This window comes from Ictidomys tridecemlineatus, chromosome 6, assembly GCF_052094955.1.
Source record: "Ictidomys tridecemlineatus isolate mIctTri1 chromosome 6, mIctTri1.hap1, whole genome shotgun sequence".
Lineage (NCBI taxonomy): Eukaryota > Metazoa > Chordata > Mammalia > Rodentia > Sciuridae > Ictidomys > Ictidomys tridecemlineatus.
In genome coordinates, this window is record NC_135482.1 from 73,164,381 (window position 1) to 73,183,718 (window position 19,338).

The 19,338-nt window shown below is 35.8% G+C and overlaps 1 protein-coding gene across 8 annotated transcripts in view; it reads right to left on the bottom strand.

Moving 5' to 3' along the window:
• Positions 1-19,338, bottom strand: part of Lrrk2 (leucine rich repeat kinase 2) — a 134,511-nt gene that overhangs the window by 25,577 nt on the left and 89,596 nt on the right. For all 8 annotated transcript variants that reach the window (XR_013422970.1, XM_078014890.1, XM_078014885.1 and 5 more), the window contains 7 exons: positions 18,418-18,605; positions 17,465-17,619; positions 16,328-16,474; positions 15,703-15,894; positions 14,802-14,948; positions 8,866-8,966; positions 2,319-2,509 (listed from right to left, as the gene is read on the bottom strand). Coding sequence is in view for 7 of the 8 variants with exons in the window: in XM_078014890.1 (XP_077871016.1) it covers positions 2,319-2,509; positions 8,866-8,966; positions 14,802-14,948; positions 15,703-15,894; positions 16,328-16,474; positions 17,465-17,619; positions 18,418-18,605 (1,121 nt within the window). In the remaining variant the exon portion in view is untranslated. The remainder of the gene's footprint in view (positions 1-2,318; positions 2,510-8,865; positions 8,967-14,801; positions 14,949-15,702; positions 15,895-16,327; positions 16,475-17,464; positions 17,620-18,417; positions 18,606-19,338) is intronic.

Here is a 19,338-nt window from a genome sequence, read left to right on the forward strand (position 1 = left end):
GGATGCAACTGCTGGGATCCCATCCTGGCAAATGGAGAGTAGAAGAGAAAGCACAGATTTATGATGGGGAGAAACAGGCAGGGGAGTAATTCAATTTTGAAAATATTAAAACAGAGGAAATTGTGGAAAATGCAGTGACTAAATCTTCATACATAGCTGAGAATTACAAGAAGGAGACCACAGGAGAGGACCAAATTACAGATGTAAGCTAACAATTAAAGGCAAGATTGCAGGAGAGAAGGTACTGGATATGAAGGAAGTTCCTGTATGTCACTCTAAACAGCTGCTTGTCTAGGAGAATACAAAGGAATGTGACTATTGCTTTTTGCTTAAATACATTTGTGATAACATAATACTGAGTTTTTAAAATATGCTTAGTACTAGTAGAAGATTGATCGCTACTCAAATCTACCAGCTTCCTATAGCACAAAATCTAAAAAGCTTTCCTGGCATCATGCTAAGAATAAATGAGGAAAGTATTGAAAATATGCTGAGATTTCATTTACTTCATCAGAAACTGCTGGATTGGTTATTTAAAATACTACTGTAGAGAACTAGAATAAGTTGTCTTACAGATGAGGATTTTCAGCAGTGTCAAATAAAAAACAGAAAGTTTTCATTTTAAAAATGGACACTTTGGGGATTAGGTGGAAGAATTTGTGGAAAACAAGGGCCTGGAGTTAGTTAATTTAAGCAAAGTGACTGAGCAGCTTTGAAATACTGTGGCATAAACTGATTATGCTCAGATCAATTTAACACAAGGTTCCCCCTGGTGTTCAAAAGTAGGTACGTCAACCCAATTCCAAATCCCTACATCCTGATACAATTTAAAATCAGCATGGATTTCAGTAGTTTCTGAACCCTTTCACGAAGAGAAATCTACTCACTTAGTATATTTATTACTTTTCTTGTAAACCATTAATAGTTATATCCTCCTGATTCAATTTTGTTTGAGTGTGAGTATTTGTTTTCTTACTATCCATTCCATTTTCATTTCTAGATACTGTCCAAATGCACACTCACAGCCTTTTAGAAGAGAAGAAAATTTGCATCTGCTGAATGGATACTACATGCCAGGTGCTGTTTTCCTTTCTTTCTCTTTTCTCCTCTCTCCCTACTACCAACACATACTTTCTGAGGTCCCACTGATCTGGGTGCAGGATATATAGAGTGGTGATCAAGACTAAAAGTACCCACTGTCATGGCACTTAGATTCTCATGACAAAGATTTTAAAAGTGAAAATTGGGCACAGTGTCACATGCCTGTAATCCCAGCAGCTCAGGAGGCTGAGGCTGAAGGATCTTGAATTCAAAGCCAGCCTCAGCAATTTAGCGAGGCCCTAAGCATTTTAGTGAGACCCTGTCTCAAAATAAAAATTCAAAAAACTGGAGATGTGGCTCTGTTTTTGTACCCCTGGGTTCAATCCCTAGTACCAAATAAATAAATAAATAAATAGATCCAGTAGCGATAAGTGGTATATATTCCAGAGACATAGAATCATTAGAGACATCCTCTCTGGGGAGAATTCTGAATGATATGAGCATCTAGCCAAGTACACATCTGGGAATCAGACATTCCTAGCTGTAAAAAAAAAAACAGCAGGAACAAAGCATCTGGAATATTCAGGAAGCCTCAGGGAGGCTGAGCATAGGAACCAAGAAGTGAGGTAGGAGAGGGTTAACGGCAGGAAAAGACTACTCTGGGAGTTGTGCAAAGAGCAGGCTGTTTAATGGGCCAAGGTGAAAGCAGAGAGCCAGGTAGGCAACAAGAGATGGAGACAGCTGAGGCTCAGGTGAGAGTGCAAGTATGTGTGAGAAGGAAATGCATGAAGATATATTTTAGTAGCAGAGCTGAAAAGATTTACAGGATCTGGTGTGAGATTGCAGAGAAGGAAGGAATTAAAGTAAAACTACTGGGTGTCTGAGATGGGTAACCAAGGGAGGAGACACCAAGAGTTTAATTTGAAAAGTCTTCAGTTATTGCAAAAGTCCTCATAAGCTTAAGCATTAAGTATTAGTCAAGGTTTACAGACTATTAATAAATATGTGGCAATCAGAAAGATAAAATCACAGTTACTAAGTGTGTGGAACAGTGACTTATCTCAGTTCTTTTTCTCCAATGATTTTTTCCATTCTTCTGTGCTGCCTCTATCTAGCATCCAGCCACAAGGCCAGGTGTGCCTCTGAGATGGTCATGCAGAACACAACGCAAATCAAAATTGCTTGCAAAATGTTAGTGGGACATGATGTTACTCGGAAGTGCTATTCTCAGAGCTTGAGTGAGTTCAGGGTCATGCCTGCATGCATGATCCAGTTACCTCAAGCCATCAGCCACATGCAGTGCGATTCTGTGCTGGAGGGTTCTGGTGAGGCTGGCTGTGTCCTGCTGAAGTAGGCGATCCAAGGAACCCTTGGAGGCTAGTTCCATCACCAACATCCGAGGACGAATCCCAGCTGCCAGCAAAGATATCAAGCTGGGGTGGTGGAGGTGGCAAAGCACTACCAGCTCCTACAAAAGCCCAGAATCAGAGATGAGTAACACAGCATCAGCTCTTACCCAAATATCTCCTTCCCTCCTGAAGTGCATCAGCTCTGGGACCATGCTTTTCTCTAGGTGCTTAGATTATAACAAAAGTTTTTCATCTCTTTTTTGAACTTTTATATATTTTTTCATCATTCTTAATAAGAAACAGCTTGTTTTGAAACTATTGTTTGAATTAAATTCTTAAGTTTTATTTTACCTTTTGCTTCCCTCTTACCAGAACACTTAATGGAAGGTATTATACACATGAGGTCATACCAACAGGTCCCATCAATCTTAACTACTCAATCCTTGTCAGTCACAGAAACTCTCAACTCAGGATTCTGAGCAGTCACTGCTGATCAATTACAACTAGCATATAGGAAAAAAACTGTCTGTAATCTCTCATTTAATGACTATAAAAGTTTATGGACATTTTTACCCAATGTGCATATATGACGACATGACTGGTGGGATTCTGCATGATGTACAACCAGAAGAATGAGAAGTTATACTCCATTTATGTATGATGTATTAAAGTGCATTCTACTGTCATGTGTAACTAATTAAAACACATTAAAAAAGAAAAGAAAGGAAGCCACAAGGAGCAAACAAAAATTTTACAAGGATAACACCTAACTTCACAGAAATATGTGATATGTATGGTATCTCCCCTCCTAAGGACTTCCCTCTAATCTTAGATTAAAATCCTATTTCCTTCCATTGCCTCATGAACTGGCTTCAACTGGCCCCAACCCCCCCTCCCAGCCCCCAGCCCCTTTCTCCCTCCTCTTCATTCACCACCCTTCAGAAACATTAGCAACAATCCCCAGTATATGTCCTTCCAGCCACAGGATCTTTGCCTTTGCCAACACCTCTGCCTAGAAATCCCTGCACTTTTCACATGGCTTAAGATTCTTTCTGCTCAGATTTTAGCTCAATTAGTAGCACTTCCTCAAGTGCCCTGCCTTGGTCCACGTTTAGGAAAGCAATCCCCAGCTGCCATGAGAAGCAGAGATATCACTGCAATTTGACTAGAGGTCTCCCTTCAGATGCAATTGTTTCTTTAGACCACATCATGTGAGACTTTCCGGTCTCCTTAATGAGATCATGGTGTTTGAATTCCATGTTTGCCATATTATTTATATCTTTTTTACTCTGAAACTATAATTTAGTTGAAATGTATCCTTTTCTAGAGATTTATCCTTCTCACAGACCACATTATGTGAGGCTCCAGTTACTTTTATGGTGGCATCATTTTTGAATTCTACATGCACTTGACATTGTATATATTCTATTTTATTCTGAAACTGTAATTTAGTTGAAATTTACAACTTATGTGATGTTACGTTGATTCATGTTTGAAACTGTGATTGCTGCAGAAGCTCTACTTCTTAACCACCAGCTTCAAAAACGCAGAGTGCCAACTGCATTCATCAGGAAACTGAAGTGGGGAGAATTCTGCAAGCTAAAGAAGAAAGGCTGAACACTCTGGGAGGGGATTTTCTAAGCACAGAACTTCAAACTGCAATCATATCTGCTTAGTAAATAAAAATCATTTCCCCACGTCCCTTTAGCTCAGCTGGTTAAAACTGATGAGAACAAGTCTAGTTAGATCTGTCTACTTTGATAGGCACAGAGAGAAGCCTGATCCAAATTTTCTGTGCTAAGAAAGCAACTCACTGATTATTAAGAAAAAGAAGTGAGAGTATAATAGTTCTTCCCAACTCATGACTACTGGTAGAAGGACCCTCAAATTGCAGCATCGAACACCAAAGTGGTTTTCTCTTTCTTTCCTTTTCAAAGAAGCACATTATGCATGCTCTGCTTTTTCTATTTCTTCTACCACTTCCTGGTTCACCTAACTGCCTATATACGATAGGCACATTTTAGTGTTTGATTCATGACTCCCCAAACATGTTCCATAAAATCTGAAACATAAATTGAAGACTAATGACCAACACTGAAAAATCAATTTATATAACTAATTACCTATGGATTGGATTGTGCCAGATTCGTTTCACAGACCAGTGTTAATATACAAAAGATTTCACAATATTTGTAGAACTAGACTGTGACTTTTATTACTAAGATTCAAAAATTTTCCAGGATATTTTGCACAGACATGAGATTTTTTCCATTATTTAGAATAACTAAAGTATTATAACTATATATTTTTAAATTTTGCAAGAGTTACAAATAATGTTTTAATAACTCAAGGGAAAAAAAGGGATGAATGAATTCCAAATACAGTTGACTTTTGATAAAAGTGACAGAACTAGCATTGAATTCTATCCCTCTCTCACCAGGTCTCTCTCCCTCATCCCTACTATCAGAAAGATTCAGAAAAAAAGGGAATAAATTGGTATGGTGGCACACACCTATAAATCGCAGCGGCTTGGGAGGCTAAGGCAAGAGGATCACAATTGATGCCAGCCTCAGCAACTTAGTGAGGTTCTAAATAACTAGCAAGACCCTGTCTCAAAATTAAAAAGGGTCTGGGGATGTGGCTCACTGATAAAGATGCCCTGGGTTCAATAACTGGTACCAAAAATATTTTTAAAAGATAAGACAAAAAGGGAATGAATCCTCCAGATCCAAACTTAAAAGTTCTGGAGTGAACACTGTTTGCTGCGCATTCCCCTTTCTTTCCTCCTTAGAGTACTTTGATGTTTGCTGATGAATTCCACCTTCATTCATGCCATCCATAGACTAGAGAGGAAACTGACTCCAATTCTGTAGGCTTAGGAGGAAAATAAAAGTGGGATTATTCTATATAATACAATCTTCACTTCCATAGTGATGGGGCTCAGGAACACAGACCTCACCTAATCAGCACACAGTGCTGCCCTGAACCTCAGTGCTGCTTAAGAAAGGACAGCAACTTGGCCAAATTTTACTTAATGGGCTACTATGTAGCACTTTGGGTTTCTTCGAAATACAAGACTTCAAAAGAGGAAAGCTCTTTTGTTCTGTGCTTGTGATATGTAACAGTGAATCCAAGAACCAGTTTAACACAATGAGAGACTCATCCTGTGAGAATAAAACCATGCCACAGAGGTTGAAGGGATCATGAAGGAAATGAGCCCGATTTAACCGGGTTCAATCAACCTGGTAGTGAGCACCCCTGTGATTCTCGTTTTTTAAGATGGAAAGTAAAGGTAATTCATCTGATTACCTGATGAAACTTGTTATAGCATGCTTTTGAGTATTAGAAGAGTTACAGGACAAAGCAGAAAGTATCTAGAACTCTCCCAACAGATTAAGAAGAGAAAATATCCTAGCACTAAGCTAGAAAGAAACAGGCTCAAGTCCAGCACCATCTTTCCTTTGGCAGTTATTGTGACCTCAGCAGGCCTGCAGGATCCTTGTCCTGTAGCCTAAGGAACATTCCATGACCAAAGCCCACCAGTTAACAAGAGCTCGTGGTCTGTCTTCCTGTATAGGGAGCAGTAACTTGAGCAGACAGGCCTACAAAAATGCAAAGAATACCATTTCCAGTTAATAATCAATATACACCTTTAGTTATGCAATCTTTTATTTTTAGATATTATGAAAAATCACCCACAAATACCTAATTTATAAAGCCAACAATAGGAAAGCACAAGATCAAGAAGAACCCGTAGAACAAGTGACCTCAAAGAAGAAAATGGCAAACAGTACAAGTTATAGAAAAATTTAAAATCTAATTGATATTAAGAGAAATTCTTCAGGCTATCTCATTAAAAAAAAAAAAGTCTCCAAAGGAGCCACCAAAGTGGGGGGGGGGGTGGAATTGCTGGAAGTTAAAAACATGATTATCAAAAGATAATTTAGTAGAAAGCTAAATTATAGGTGAGGCAATTCTAATAAAGTAAAAATCTGTAAGAGATAGTCAAGTAATTTACTCAACTTATAAATAAAATTTTGAGAAGAAATTTAAGAGACCCAGGGGCTCATCATCTAATATATAGTTCAAGATAAAAGATTAGAAATAATGGATGACAAATAACTAGGTCAAACTCTGGAAAGCAGACATTTGACTGGTTTAACTTACCACTGTGTGTCCACTGTCATGCTGTAGACAGCCTGGTATGTAGTAGTTACTCAATAAAACTTATTCAGTTATTAATAAATGAGGGGAAAAATAATAAATAATACCAAATAATTCATAGAAGTGAATTTTCATGAATGAGGTAGATTTAAAAAAAAAATGACCCAGGAGGGCTGGAGTTGTGGCTCAGTGGTAGAGCACTCACCTAGCATGCGCGAGGCCCTGGGTTCGATCCTCAGCACCACATAAAAATAAACAAATAAAACAAAAGTATTGTGTCCAACTATAACTAAAAAATAAATATTTTTTAAAAATGACCCAGGAACAAACACATATTTCTGATGTTTCAGAATATCAAGGATAAGAGAAATCCAAAAGATCAAACTTTTAGTTTTCAAATTAAAGGTAACCTATATGGGAAACAAGTTATTGATTGATATCAGACTACTTATTAGCAACACGGAGTACAAAAAAAGAAAAATATTTCAAACCAATATTTATAAAAATTAAGTGTGATAGCATATTCATCAAATATGAAAGCAAAATCAAGATGGTTGTCATATCTCCAAAACACTCTTTTTGAAAAAAAAATTACTTGAAGATAATCTCTCACAAGAAGTAAAGACAATTTGATCAAGAGAGGACCTTGGAGTCCAAGAAATACTGGAACAAACAAGGAAGATGAGAAATATAAATCACAGATTAATCACTGTGCAAGCACCTGAAAATCCTTCCCTCCTATTGAATAAGAAGTCACAGGCTGACTTAGGAATTGCCTCAAGAACAAAATAGAGTCCATTATAAAAAGTATACAATTAGTAATGCAGAAACTCAAAGGAATGATGGAAAATATTTCTCAATATGTTTAAAAATAAAAAGATAACTAGAAATCTAGAAAATTTAAAAAGCTACATCTTAGAGAAATTAGGATATAAATGTGACCCAAGTTAAAACAAGGTTCTATTTATATCAGTTGATGATGAACACATAACAATAAATAATCTATTTTAACATTTAGAATATTCCTTACCTGTATCAAAAAAAAATGTTAGAGATTATATTTCCTTGTCTAAAAATAGAAATGCTTTGGTTCTATACAAATAAAAAAAAATCAACTGTGGATGGTGTGGACAGGCCTGAAATACCAGGGGGTCAAGAGGCTGAGACAGAATGGAGACAGGATTCCCAGCTTCAGGCCACCCTCAGCAAATTAGCAAGGCCCTCAGAAACTTAGTGAGACCTTGTCTCAAAATTTTAAAAATTTAAATTTAAATAAAGGACTGGGATGTAGCTCAGTGGTAAAGCCCCTCTGGGTTAAATCCCCTGTACCAAAAAGAAAAAAAAATCCACAAAACTATAAAAATTACTTAATTATTTTGCTTTTAGAATCAAACTATAGAAAAAAGATGAACAATAATTTTCCTCATCTTACATAATAGAACCAGTACATGCTCTGGAGCTGGTATACTAAAAAATAAAAGTTCTGTAAATTATTTCAAGTTATAGTTGTTACTTTTATGAAAAATAATATAACCAATTTCAAATTTTAATTTAAAAATCTGGGATGAGGACAGGAAGAATAATTGGGAGACACGATTAGTGTGCTGTTTTCCCCATTTTTTATAATAAACAGTCAATAGGTTCTTTCTAAAGTTGATAAATCAAGAAAAGTGAAAGTTTATCAATTAGAGTTTCAGTTTAAAATTTCTGACCTCTAGTCAAATTATCAATGTGAACTCTTGCTTTAAACTACTCCTTTCCCCCTGGACACACAGATGCCATGCTTACTAAAAAGAAAAATCAATTATCTCTGTGGACCAGAAAAATGAAAGGTAAATAAATACTCTGCAGAAAACAGAACCTGATGACAGGAGTTTGCCAGGCTTCAGGTTCAAAAGCAGACAGAAGCAGCTGGAAGTCTGAATACTGCTGAATACCAAGGACTAAAATATGCCCCTTATGGATCCCAAGATTCTGTATTTCTAACAGTCTCTGGGGAATGCCTGTTTGCTGGTATGTGGTTCACATTTTGAGCATCAAGTTTCCAAAACAAAATAGGAAGAGTGAGTTTTCCCCCAAAACATTGTACATCTGACTTAAGTATCAAAATAACAGGAATTTTCAAAATTCTTTGTCTTTTAACAAGAGACAAAATTTTTACTCCAGAGAGAAGGCACAAAGTAGTATTTCATAATTAAGCTCAAACTTTTGAGAGCAATGTGGTTATTATTTTGCATTTTCACACAAAAATAAGGGTTCCAGCTTACTAATCATGTATGATTTAATATAATAATATTATTGGATTTCTTACTTGTCTTAATAGCCTAAGTGATGTATGTTTATTGAAAATCTTCACAGCCACTTCCTCTCCTTCATAGGCTGCTCGATAAACTGATCCAAAACTTCCATCACCTTTTGGAGGGAAAATATAAATAAAGCATTTAATCCTCCCAAGCAGAAAAATGAAATTATATCTATTGTAATTATACCTGTTCCATATTTGAAGAAAAATCCAACCCACTGGTCATACTGAATCTCCTTTAATGCTTCCTCTTCCTTCTAACTCCACAAATAAGATACACCTAAAGATTCTGCCCCAGTCTTCTCTCTGTACATGTTCCTCAGAATGATATATCTTTATCCATAAATATGAGGGATTTCTATATGCTTTACTGGCAGCCATGAGCCACCTCCTAAATCCTATCCTCCACGTCCCACCTTGTGGTAATGTTCACTGTAATGCTCTTCCAAATCTCAATCACAGTCCATCAAAACCACATTCATCATCTTTATCCAAACATTTTTATTCCATATATCTCATATTAAAAAAAAAAAAGTTCTTTCAAGATTCTTCATGAAGCCTTTGCCCCATATTTAGCCCCACAGCTAACACTGAGTCCTCTTTGCAGCCTCATTCACAGGCCTCTCCTTTGCATTTCCCCATCACACCATTATGGTGCCTTACTGCCTTCTGCCTCGACTGGGAGGGGGTCCTGAGTTCACCGTCTCTAACTCATTCCATCTCTCCAGCAAAATTAATTCCCCTGTAATTCCACTTTAACTCTATCACTCTCCTACTCAGAACCAAATTATTCCATGTCACCTATTAGATCAGAGCTAAGTTCTGCCCTATATCCATAGGGCGACCCTCAATTCCCTTTCTATCTCTTCTCATTGTCTCATTCTCTAGGCTCAAGTTCAGTACTCTTCTTTCTAGTTCTGGCCAAACAGTACATATGAGGAGCTTTTTAAAAGTACTAATGTCTGGACTTAAAGATGCTAATCAAATGAGTCTCAGGAGGTTCTGGTCCTTGGGATGCCTTTTCTCTAAATTTCCCTGGTAATTATAGTAATGAGCAACCAGGCCTGAGAGCAACTGCTCTACACCAACTGAAAAAGCTGAAATGTCCTAAACATAATTTGTACCTTCAATCAGTGTCCTTGCTATGTCATTCCTTGACAAGTTCTGCTGCCTCATCATCTCCACCTTTGAGGAATTTAGCAAGCCTACAACACCCTAACATATTGTGAAACCAAGGCCTGAGGAACTGACACGATCAGCCTGGTGGACGATTACTCTCTGCTAACATGTAGTAAATCCTATTCATACAATATTCATGGTTCTCATATACTGCCTTGAAACATAGTCATCCAATGGATATAAGTGAATTAACAGAAAAATCTATAAGGAAATCTAATAATGTAAAACTTGTATTTCAAATGGTAAAATAAGGCATTCATGGGACCCTTCTACCTATTTGTATATTTCCTCAATCTCTATAATCAGCATATATAATCATGCATTATTTTATGCTTAGAAGTAATGTTAGTTAATAATAAATGACTTGTGTGGGTATATCATGTGTTTCTAATAGATCACAAACATGTTAAAGGCACTACATGTATCTTATCATTCTTGGTATCCTCCTACCCCATTCCTCCAGGACTCAATAATAATGGACTTTTAAAGCATCGGTTGATATTGTCAACACTGAAAGAGCTGTGAGGGAAATTAAGCCTATAGGAACAGTTAAGAGTGGGAATCAGAAATAGGATTGGGTAAACAGAAAAGCAAAAAGAGAAAAGGGGCGAAGGAAGGGAAGGGGAGGGGAGGGGATGGGTAAAAGAGATAGAAACTTAAATAATAATACATACAGATTTGGTTTTCCTCAATCTGGACAGCTTTAACAATACAGAAAATATTTAATGTTGCAGACAGAAGAAATGCATGGTAAGGAGATATATCGAAATTTCAGTTGGGAGTAGAGATTTCTAATTTTGTAAAAGCTCTTCTCTATTTGAGGGTCATTGAAATATCAGTAAGGAATATGGACTGTCATGTCCTTAAGGTGGCTAAAAACAAAACTAGGGTTAAGGATTATTGTTGTGTATTTGTGGCATCTAGGTAGGAAAGAAAATTGGAAGCAAGAAAATTTTTTTCACCTCAATCACATCATCAAAGTACCAATGTATTGTGGTTCTCTACAAAAATAGTCCCTCAAAGAGGAAATGTACCCTGTAAATCTTCAGACACATACAAAACCTTACACAACTGTATTTTTAAATATATTTTGAAAATGTCCATTCATGTCTACAAAGGTGTATCCTATTAGTGGCTGCATAATAGTACTATCTGAGAAGCATAACATTAACAGAATCTGGAATTCATTCCTGCCCATTACAACCAACAACTGTGTGGGGATTAATTATTCTATGGCAAATACACTGAAAGTCTCTAAATGTAAATGTTTTTAGAAGAAAAAAATTTTAGATCAGAGGTACACAATCCTACCCCCTACCTCTGGCAAGGTCTAGAGACACTGTGATTGTCGTACCTGGAGAGGTTGGGTAGATAACACAGACGTCTAACCTAATGGCAGAGCACAGGGATACTGTTAAACATCCTTGTGAGGATGGCCCTAGGCCTGAGCCTAGGCAACTCTATTTTAAAACCTCAGTTTGAAACCTGCAGTTTCACCAGGCAACACCCACAGATCCCTCCAGTATGGCCTCAAACAAGTTACTTCCCCTCACCCTGATAAACAGAGTGAAGCCCCTGGCAGGCTGTCCTCGCCTGATAAGAGGGAAAGGTGAGAAGATCAGGGTGGAGACCACCAGACCAGATATTTCTGACCCCAGGGTCAATGATGTCATTGAGAAATCCGGTGGTAGCTGATAACGATTGAAAGGGGTGTCAAAAAAACCCAAAATTTAGTATAAATAATAGAGCAAATGAACAGGGATTCAGCCACCCAAAACAAGGATGCAAATGGAGCTGGAGAGCCTGATGAGGACTGACATCCCATCACTTGTCATTGTTCCGGATCCTCTGCATGATCCTCACCACTCTCAAACTCTACCACCTCGTCTGGACATTGGTGAGAGCCCCAAGTTCTCCCTTCATTCAACTCTCTCCTCAACCAGTTGTTCACTCCACGCCAGATAAAGCCTGCCTTGGTTCTGGACCTAATCACTGAAGTCTAAGTGAGTGTACATCTGCTGGACATAAAGCCTAAGGCTTAAGACTTTTGATCCAACTCTTGAACTTAGCCTGCAGAGGGAATGTTTGTCGTTAGCCTGTCATGATTAAGTGTGTTTTGCAGTTCTTAGAATTCATCTAGTATTGTTTGCTGTGAATTAATTAATCTAGGATTGTTTGCTATGAATTAATTATGTCTACTGCAGTGCCCAGCATTAAGAATTGTCATTTTCTTGATTAAGAACCTATAGAGTGAAATTGTATTGAGTAATTTGAGTGAATAAAACATTGAAAGGGGCAGAAGCGAGTGGACATTCTTTATTTCTCCCCTTGACTGCATACGTCACAATTTTGCCCCCTCGTGACAAACACAATCCTACAAGACATGAGGCAGACCTCAAGGAAAAAGAATGATCCAGTCCCAAATAACAATGGGGCAAAGACTGATAAATCTTGATCCGGCCTGTTTTTTATAAAGAAACACCGACTGGATAGGTTTTTAGGGAACGGGGTTAGAGAAGGGAGAATAATCACATAGACAAGTTTCTATCTGTGTAATTAAAATAACATAAAACAGGTGCTTCAAAGTACCTATGTGAATGATATTTCTATGTGAAATGCTCAAAATTTGTCCATTAATCTGATACATATATCAATGCAGGACAAACAAATACATAAGGGAGCCCTGCTCAATGACTTGGGACTCCTTCAGAGAAAGGGTACACTGTGTCTGGTATCTGCCGGTTTCCCTGGACTCTACCATCTGATGTCTGCTGTCTGATGTTGGTTAAGATGTAGCATTTGGCCTTGACCACTAGGCATTTAAATTCATTCTGAACTTCCCAATCCATATGAACAACAAAGGTTTAAAAGAGTTTATTTTGCTTTATAAATCATGTCCTACATTTTGTAAAATTTTTGCTAATAATATTGTGTCCTAACAGATTTCAGACAATCTTTCCATGATAATTTAATTAAAAGTAAATGTATGCACTTACAACAAATACAACATAGTTACTATTTTCACATGCTTTGCATTAAGTCAACCCAATGATTGTCTTTCCAATGATATTGAGAAAGATTTAGAATTTGAGTATATTACCCTACAGTTAATAATAATATATTCTATGCTTGAAAACTACTAAAAGAATAACTTTTAGGTATTCTTTTAAAAATTATAAATATCTAAGGTGATGCATATTTTAAATGGCTTGATTTGACTACTCCAGTATATATAACAAAACACCATGAACATGTTCTATATATGTGTGTAAATATTTATGCATATAATTTTTACTTATCAACCATATATGTATTTTTATATACACAAACACATATATGTATATATATATATACATAATTTGTACTTATTAATTTAAAAGTAAATTTTAAAATATCTGAAAAGGAGATTAGCAGACAGCTGAGACAGTGAGGGCATTAGCAGTATTATAAGAACGCTAATTTTTATTCTAAAGGAGACATGAGACCATAGAATTATTCTACAAAATGATGTGATATGAAATATCATAAGCTGACCATATCTTTCAAAAAGTAGTTATATTACATGAATGCATTCAACCTCTTTTATGGAGTATGTTTAAAAACATCTTTTAGGTCTCAAAACCTATGTACACTGATAGGTTAGAAATGAAAGTGAGAATACAATTACTGTGATTTCATCTTCTTTCATTCTTTCAATGAGCTACACAAATCCAGTGATTTTCATCAGACCCTGTCGAAAATCACTGATTGAATTCGTGGTACCGACCAGTACATGTGATTTTTCAGCATACAAAAAAGAGAGAGAGAGAGGGAGAGAGAAATCTTGAATATGGAAGCCAGAATTAGACAGGCAGTCAGTGTAGATAGGTAAATTGAGTCAGGTTGATCTAGCAGGCCAATTTTGAGTGAGTCTGGGAAGCTGGAGACTGTCCCCTGAGGGATCTTATCCAGAACCTGCCTCTGCTTCAACCTGTTACCAAGGTAACCTGACCCAGGAATTTCTCCTCCCTACAGGGAGCTATAAGGTTGTTAAAAGGTCCTTGTCTGCTCCATCCTGCCCTTCCTGCTTCAGCCCACCAGCTTCCCACCTTTTGACCATCCCACTGAGCATTCCTGGGACTAGCAGGAAGAAGATAGATCAGGGAGGAAAGGCAGGAAAACAAAGGAAGCCTAGGACAGATAAAAAGGAAAGAACACCTCTTTCTTGGGATACCAGGATACCAGCTATGGCCCCTTCTCCCTCGTGGAAGAAGTCTATGTTACCCCTTTTTAAATAAACCCTGCTTATATTATTTGCTTGCCTCGGCGTGCTTCTCTAATGTTCAAACTTCAACATGTGGGGAAGCAGGACTGTCACCAATAACCATCAGTATGTATGAGTAATAAAACTGCTGCTATGACTACACAGAGGTATTTTTACTTCACTTATGTTCCCCCTGACCTTTGGAACTGGAAATTGAACTAAAGGAAAATAAGAAAGGGCTACTTCACTTAACTGAAAACCTCCTCATCTACTTCCATTTGTGCTTCCATGATACTCCCGTCTTCTTTTGGATCCTAGTCTACATTAGTATGCACAAAGAAAATTCTAGAACTGTAACGTGATATTACATTAAAATATATCATTCCAAATGAAAAACATTACATGAAATGTATGGCATTACTAAAAATCTATAACAGTAAAATTATGATATGTGGACATTTTCTAAATTGTAAGGAGGAAACTGCATCCTAATTTTTATTCTCAAAATAATGAAAGTAGTTACCTAAGAGAAACTCCGGAGCTTGCTCAAATTCCAACTCATCATTATTCAACATAATATTTCTAGGCAGGTCAGCAAGAATCAAGTCAGGAGCAATCTGAGATATTGGAATAGTAAGCCTTGGTTGATCTGGATTTACTAGGAGGTCTCCTGAGAATTATGTAAAAGATTTTTTTTAAAAAAAGAACATTTAAAGAAACAGAAATTTGTTTTTGCAAAAAACATTACTTATTTTCTATCCTTTTTATCCCTCCCTCAGTTTTTCTTATCATCCTAGATTTTTTTAGAAAAATTGAGAAATTGAAAAATAAAATCTGAAAATTTATTTAATATAAACCTACTTAGAATTTCAAAAATTCATTCATTAGGTAACAGAATTCAGAACTGCCTTAGCCTCCATGACTTCTGATTTGGAAATTCTTTAAAATAAAAATAGAGATATTTTTATAAAATAAATATTTTATAAAATAAAATTTATAAAATAATTTATAAAATAAAATAGAGTTTTTTTTTAAACTAGAGATATTTTTGCCACATCTATGAAGCAACTATCATATGGCAAAATGTTGGTAAGTTATGTCCATGTATTGTACTCTTTTTAACAATTCTATGAGATAGATTTGTCAGTACTTTTGTTTCACAGATGAGGTTACATAATTCCAAAAGCAAGCATTCAAACTCTCAAAACAACATTTTCAAAATAGAGAACACAAAATTTTATTGCTAAAAATAAATTTTTTTGAATTGCCACTATTAAATGTACTATTTAATATAAATATATTAAAATATATTTAATTGAATATACTATCTTTCAACTGATCCCTATAGATAAAGATAATTTTTACATAAAAAAGTCACTTCGCTTTTAAACACCTGTAAGTTGTATGAGGGTACACCACCGTACCTTCTTCTGCTTTCTTCATCAAGTCATCAAGTAAGATTTTCTGATGTTCTTCACCATCATTAAAACTGTATAATGCCCATTTCTTCAACAGAGTTTCTCCTTCACCACAAATATCAATCTCCAGCAACCCAGGAAACCATTCCTCCATGAGAGAATCGATGTGGTCCACAACTTGGCCCAGAAGAATACAGCCTGCAGAATTCATATAAGAGCTCATCAACCCATACTGCTATGAAGCTAGGCAAGTTGTTGTTTTTAAAGTTGTTGGAAAGTTGTTATTTTGATTTGGTTTGAGTGTTTTTAAGTCAGGGTCTCACTACACTGCCCAGTTGGGTCTTGAATTCCTCCAGCCTCATCCACCCAAGTAGCTTGGGTTTCAGGTGCATGTCATCACACTCTAGTTCTGAAAAGGACTGTTTGTGTTTGATTTTGCTTATGAAACAACTTTTTCATTTTTATTGGTTCTTTTTAGTTATAAATAACAACAGGATTCATTTTGACATGATTATAAAAGCGTGGATATATTTGTTCTAATTCAGTCCCCGTACTTCCCCTTCTCCTCCTCCCCTTTAAAGTTTAGATTTCTATGAGGGTACAACTCAAAGTTTCAAATTAATTTGCTTACCTTTTCTACAAGAAGGAACTGTAATTTTTAAGAAGCTCTCTGGGTGATTGTCTAAGACTTCAGATCCTACCAAACAGTAAGCTTCAGGAGACCAATTCAAATAGATGCCTTGTCTCCAGTACATTCTGTTTGGGCGAAGTGCTCGCTCTGCAGGAAAGTGAAGAGGATCCAAATATATTTATTAATTATTAACTACTTGGTAGTTAGAAAGAAAAGCTACTGCCCACACCTCAGGTAACAGGAATACAGATATATTTATTTAAAGAAAATGTTTGGTTGTTAATGAGTCCTCAACATATTCATTAAATTTTGTATTACATATTTTATTCTTAATTTTGCAATAAAATAAATTAAATGTCCTTTAGAGTTCTTAAGATACATTTCAGGTACATGCTAGTAATAAATTTGACATAATATATATGAAGAAAGAGAGTCATAAATAAGTTGTGATAACTTTTGAAAAGTTTATTTTCATACTCTATTAAGGCCATTTAGGAACTAGCTATATGTTAATTCCAAGCAATATAAGATTTATAAGTCTGTCTTTGGACCAGAAAAAAATTATATTTCTCCCCTTAGAGTATTAAGACATTTTTATTATAATTTTTTTAAATAATCATTATAAACACCCATTGTTGTTCTTTTTTGTAAATTCCTCAGAGATTATGCAGCAGAATAGAGATGTGACAGTCTGTATCCTGAATGGTCAGTACCTGATACAGTTGTCAAGTTAAACTCCCCTCCTATGCAGTGATCCCTTCTTTTTGTTACTGTTTCTTCATCTGTATGTTTTGTGTGTATGTGTGTGAATACACACACTTGTGTATTTAAACCTAGGACTCCTGTTAATCCCACTTTTTAAAATTATAGCTTCTTGTTTGCTGTGGCTTGGAAAGAAAGAAATTAATTTAGTTGTTGGAAATGTGTCTAACATGAAAATAGGCGTCAGTAAGGACCTGAGGACTTTTCTTCCAGAAAAATTCCATGAGTTTATATGTGTTTATATATAATGACCTCTTTGGAGTTTTCTGAGCTTATTTCTGAATTCAATTGCCTTCCAAACAAGTAAACTCTGGGGAAAGGACAGTATTTTTCTCCTTAATTTGTCGAAATATTAAGTTTTCTTTAAGTACATACCTCTTCCTGAAAGCATGTAAGGTGAAATTTCAAGTAATCGATTGATTAATCTTGACCAAAATCCCATTGGAAAATACGGCATTTCATACAGTCGAATGATAATTTCTGAGTTCTCACAATGGGGAAGTTCTATCACAGGTCTGTGGTCCGACAAACTAAAGAGAAAAGTACAACATCATTATACATTTAGAAAATACCCAACCATATTGGGTGAAGTACTTTACTACTCAAAGTCAGTGAAGATAACTGTTCCAAGAAACTGCACCTTACTTATAATATTCTTTTGCAATATGCTCTTCCTACGTCAAAAATTCAATGATCATTGCTCAGATGAAATAAATGTACGATATTTTCCAATAATACTATGTACAGTAATAAATTATTATAATTAGTTATACATAGACAAATATTAAGATTATATATAACTTGAAAAAGCATAAGTCCTAGGAAAAAAAGTATATATCTATACTTAGAACTGTCATCCATCAATCAGAATAATTTTCACTTTAACATCATATTTCTGGGTAACATTTCCCAGTTGCTTATAGAACAATAAGAAAAATTTCCATAATACAGTGCTAGAATTTAGTTCTCCATTGAGATGCTATAAAATCTGTTGAAGACTCACAATCTCACCAGAACCTCTCTAATATAATAACTTTTTGTCATGTAAAGACACATACACACACACAATGTCGACTATTCTCCTTTCTTAAATAATTTAAGCAGTGATGAGCCAAATAACTATTATAAATGTAAAATAAGTCACTATATATTTAGTGTCAGATACAATGTTTCCATTAAAAATATGTGCTGTATTTATGTAGGAAGTTTACAAGAGGAGTAAAAAGAAATTTAGTACATCTATTATGCAACAAAATCTCCATTACAATTAAAACAATATAATAAATAGTAAATTTCCAAGAAATTAAATTTTTAAGAGTTGTTTTTACCTGCTTGGAACCAGCAAATATTCTTCGCCTGTTGGCAAAGCAATCTGGAATTTTTCTAGGAGTTTAAAATACTGTGTCATGTAGTTCTTCGGAAATCTCCTTTTCTTTGAAAGAAATTTTTCCACATCTCTACGTGAAATAATTCCCTTAGGATGTTTTGGATAGCCTTCCACTTTTACTGTCAAAATCTGAAAGATTTAAACTCATAAGTCATCACCAGGATTTACTTTCTGAAATGTTTCGAATTTAAAGTTTTTCGTGTCTCTTTGCTCAGTGAAAATGATTAGAACAGTTTGTCCAATACAACAGAAGACCTAGCAGCTACTCAGTCTGGAAGCCCAATGGAGACTTCCTCCTTGAAAAACATTTATTAGCTTAAGAGAGTAAATTCAGATCAGAATTTATTGGGATTCTCTGAAATGAACCTTGAGATTTTGCTTGATTCAATTAACAGATCCATCTGATACCCTAGATTTGTACTGCAATCTTATCACTAATACATTCCTAGGGAAATTAGCTTCCAAACTTTTATCACTGCAGGCTTACAGTAAAATCCTACTTGACATTCATATAATAGAAGAGGGCTTCCATCAATTGGAAGAGAGGCTGAGGAGTACAGGTTAGTGAGTCTCTAGGTAACTACTATATTTTGTTGGATTCCATGTGCAAAATCTGGGGTAAGTCTAGGAAAAGGCTTGAGAATATGCTATTTAACAAGCAACCCAGATGATTTTAGCACAGAGACCTTTCAATGAGCTTTGATCATTGTCATAGCATTTATGAATCTGAATCTGGTTCAGAAGAATCCAAATTCAAATCTAGGCTGAATGACAAGCTATATGAACTTGAGAAAGGATTTGATTTCTTTAAGAGACAATTTCCTTCTCTGTAAAATGAGAAAATGAAAGTGTCTTTTAGATT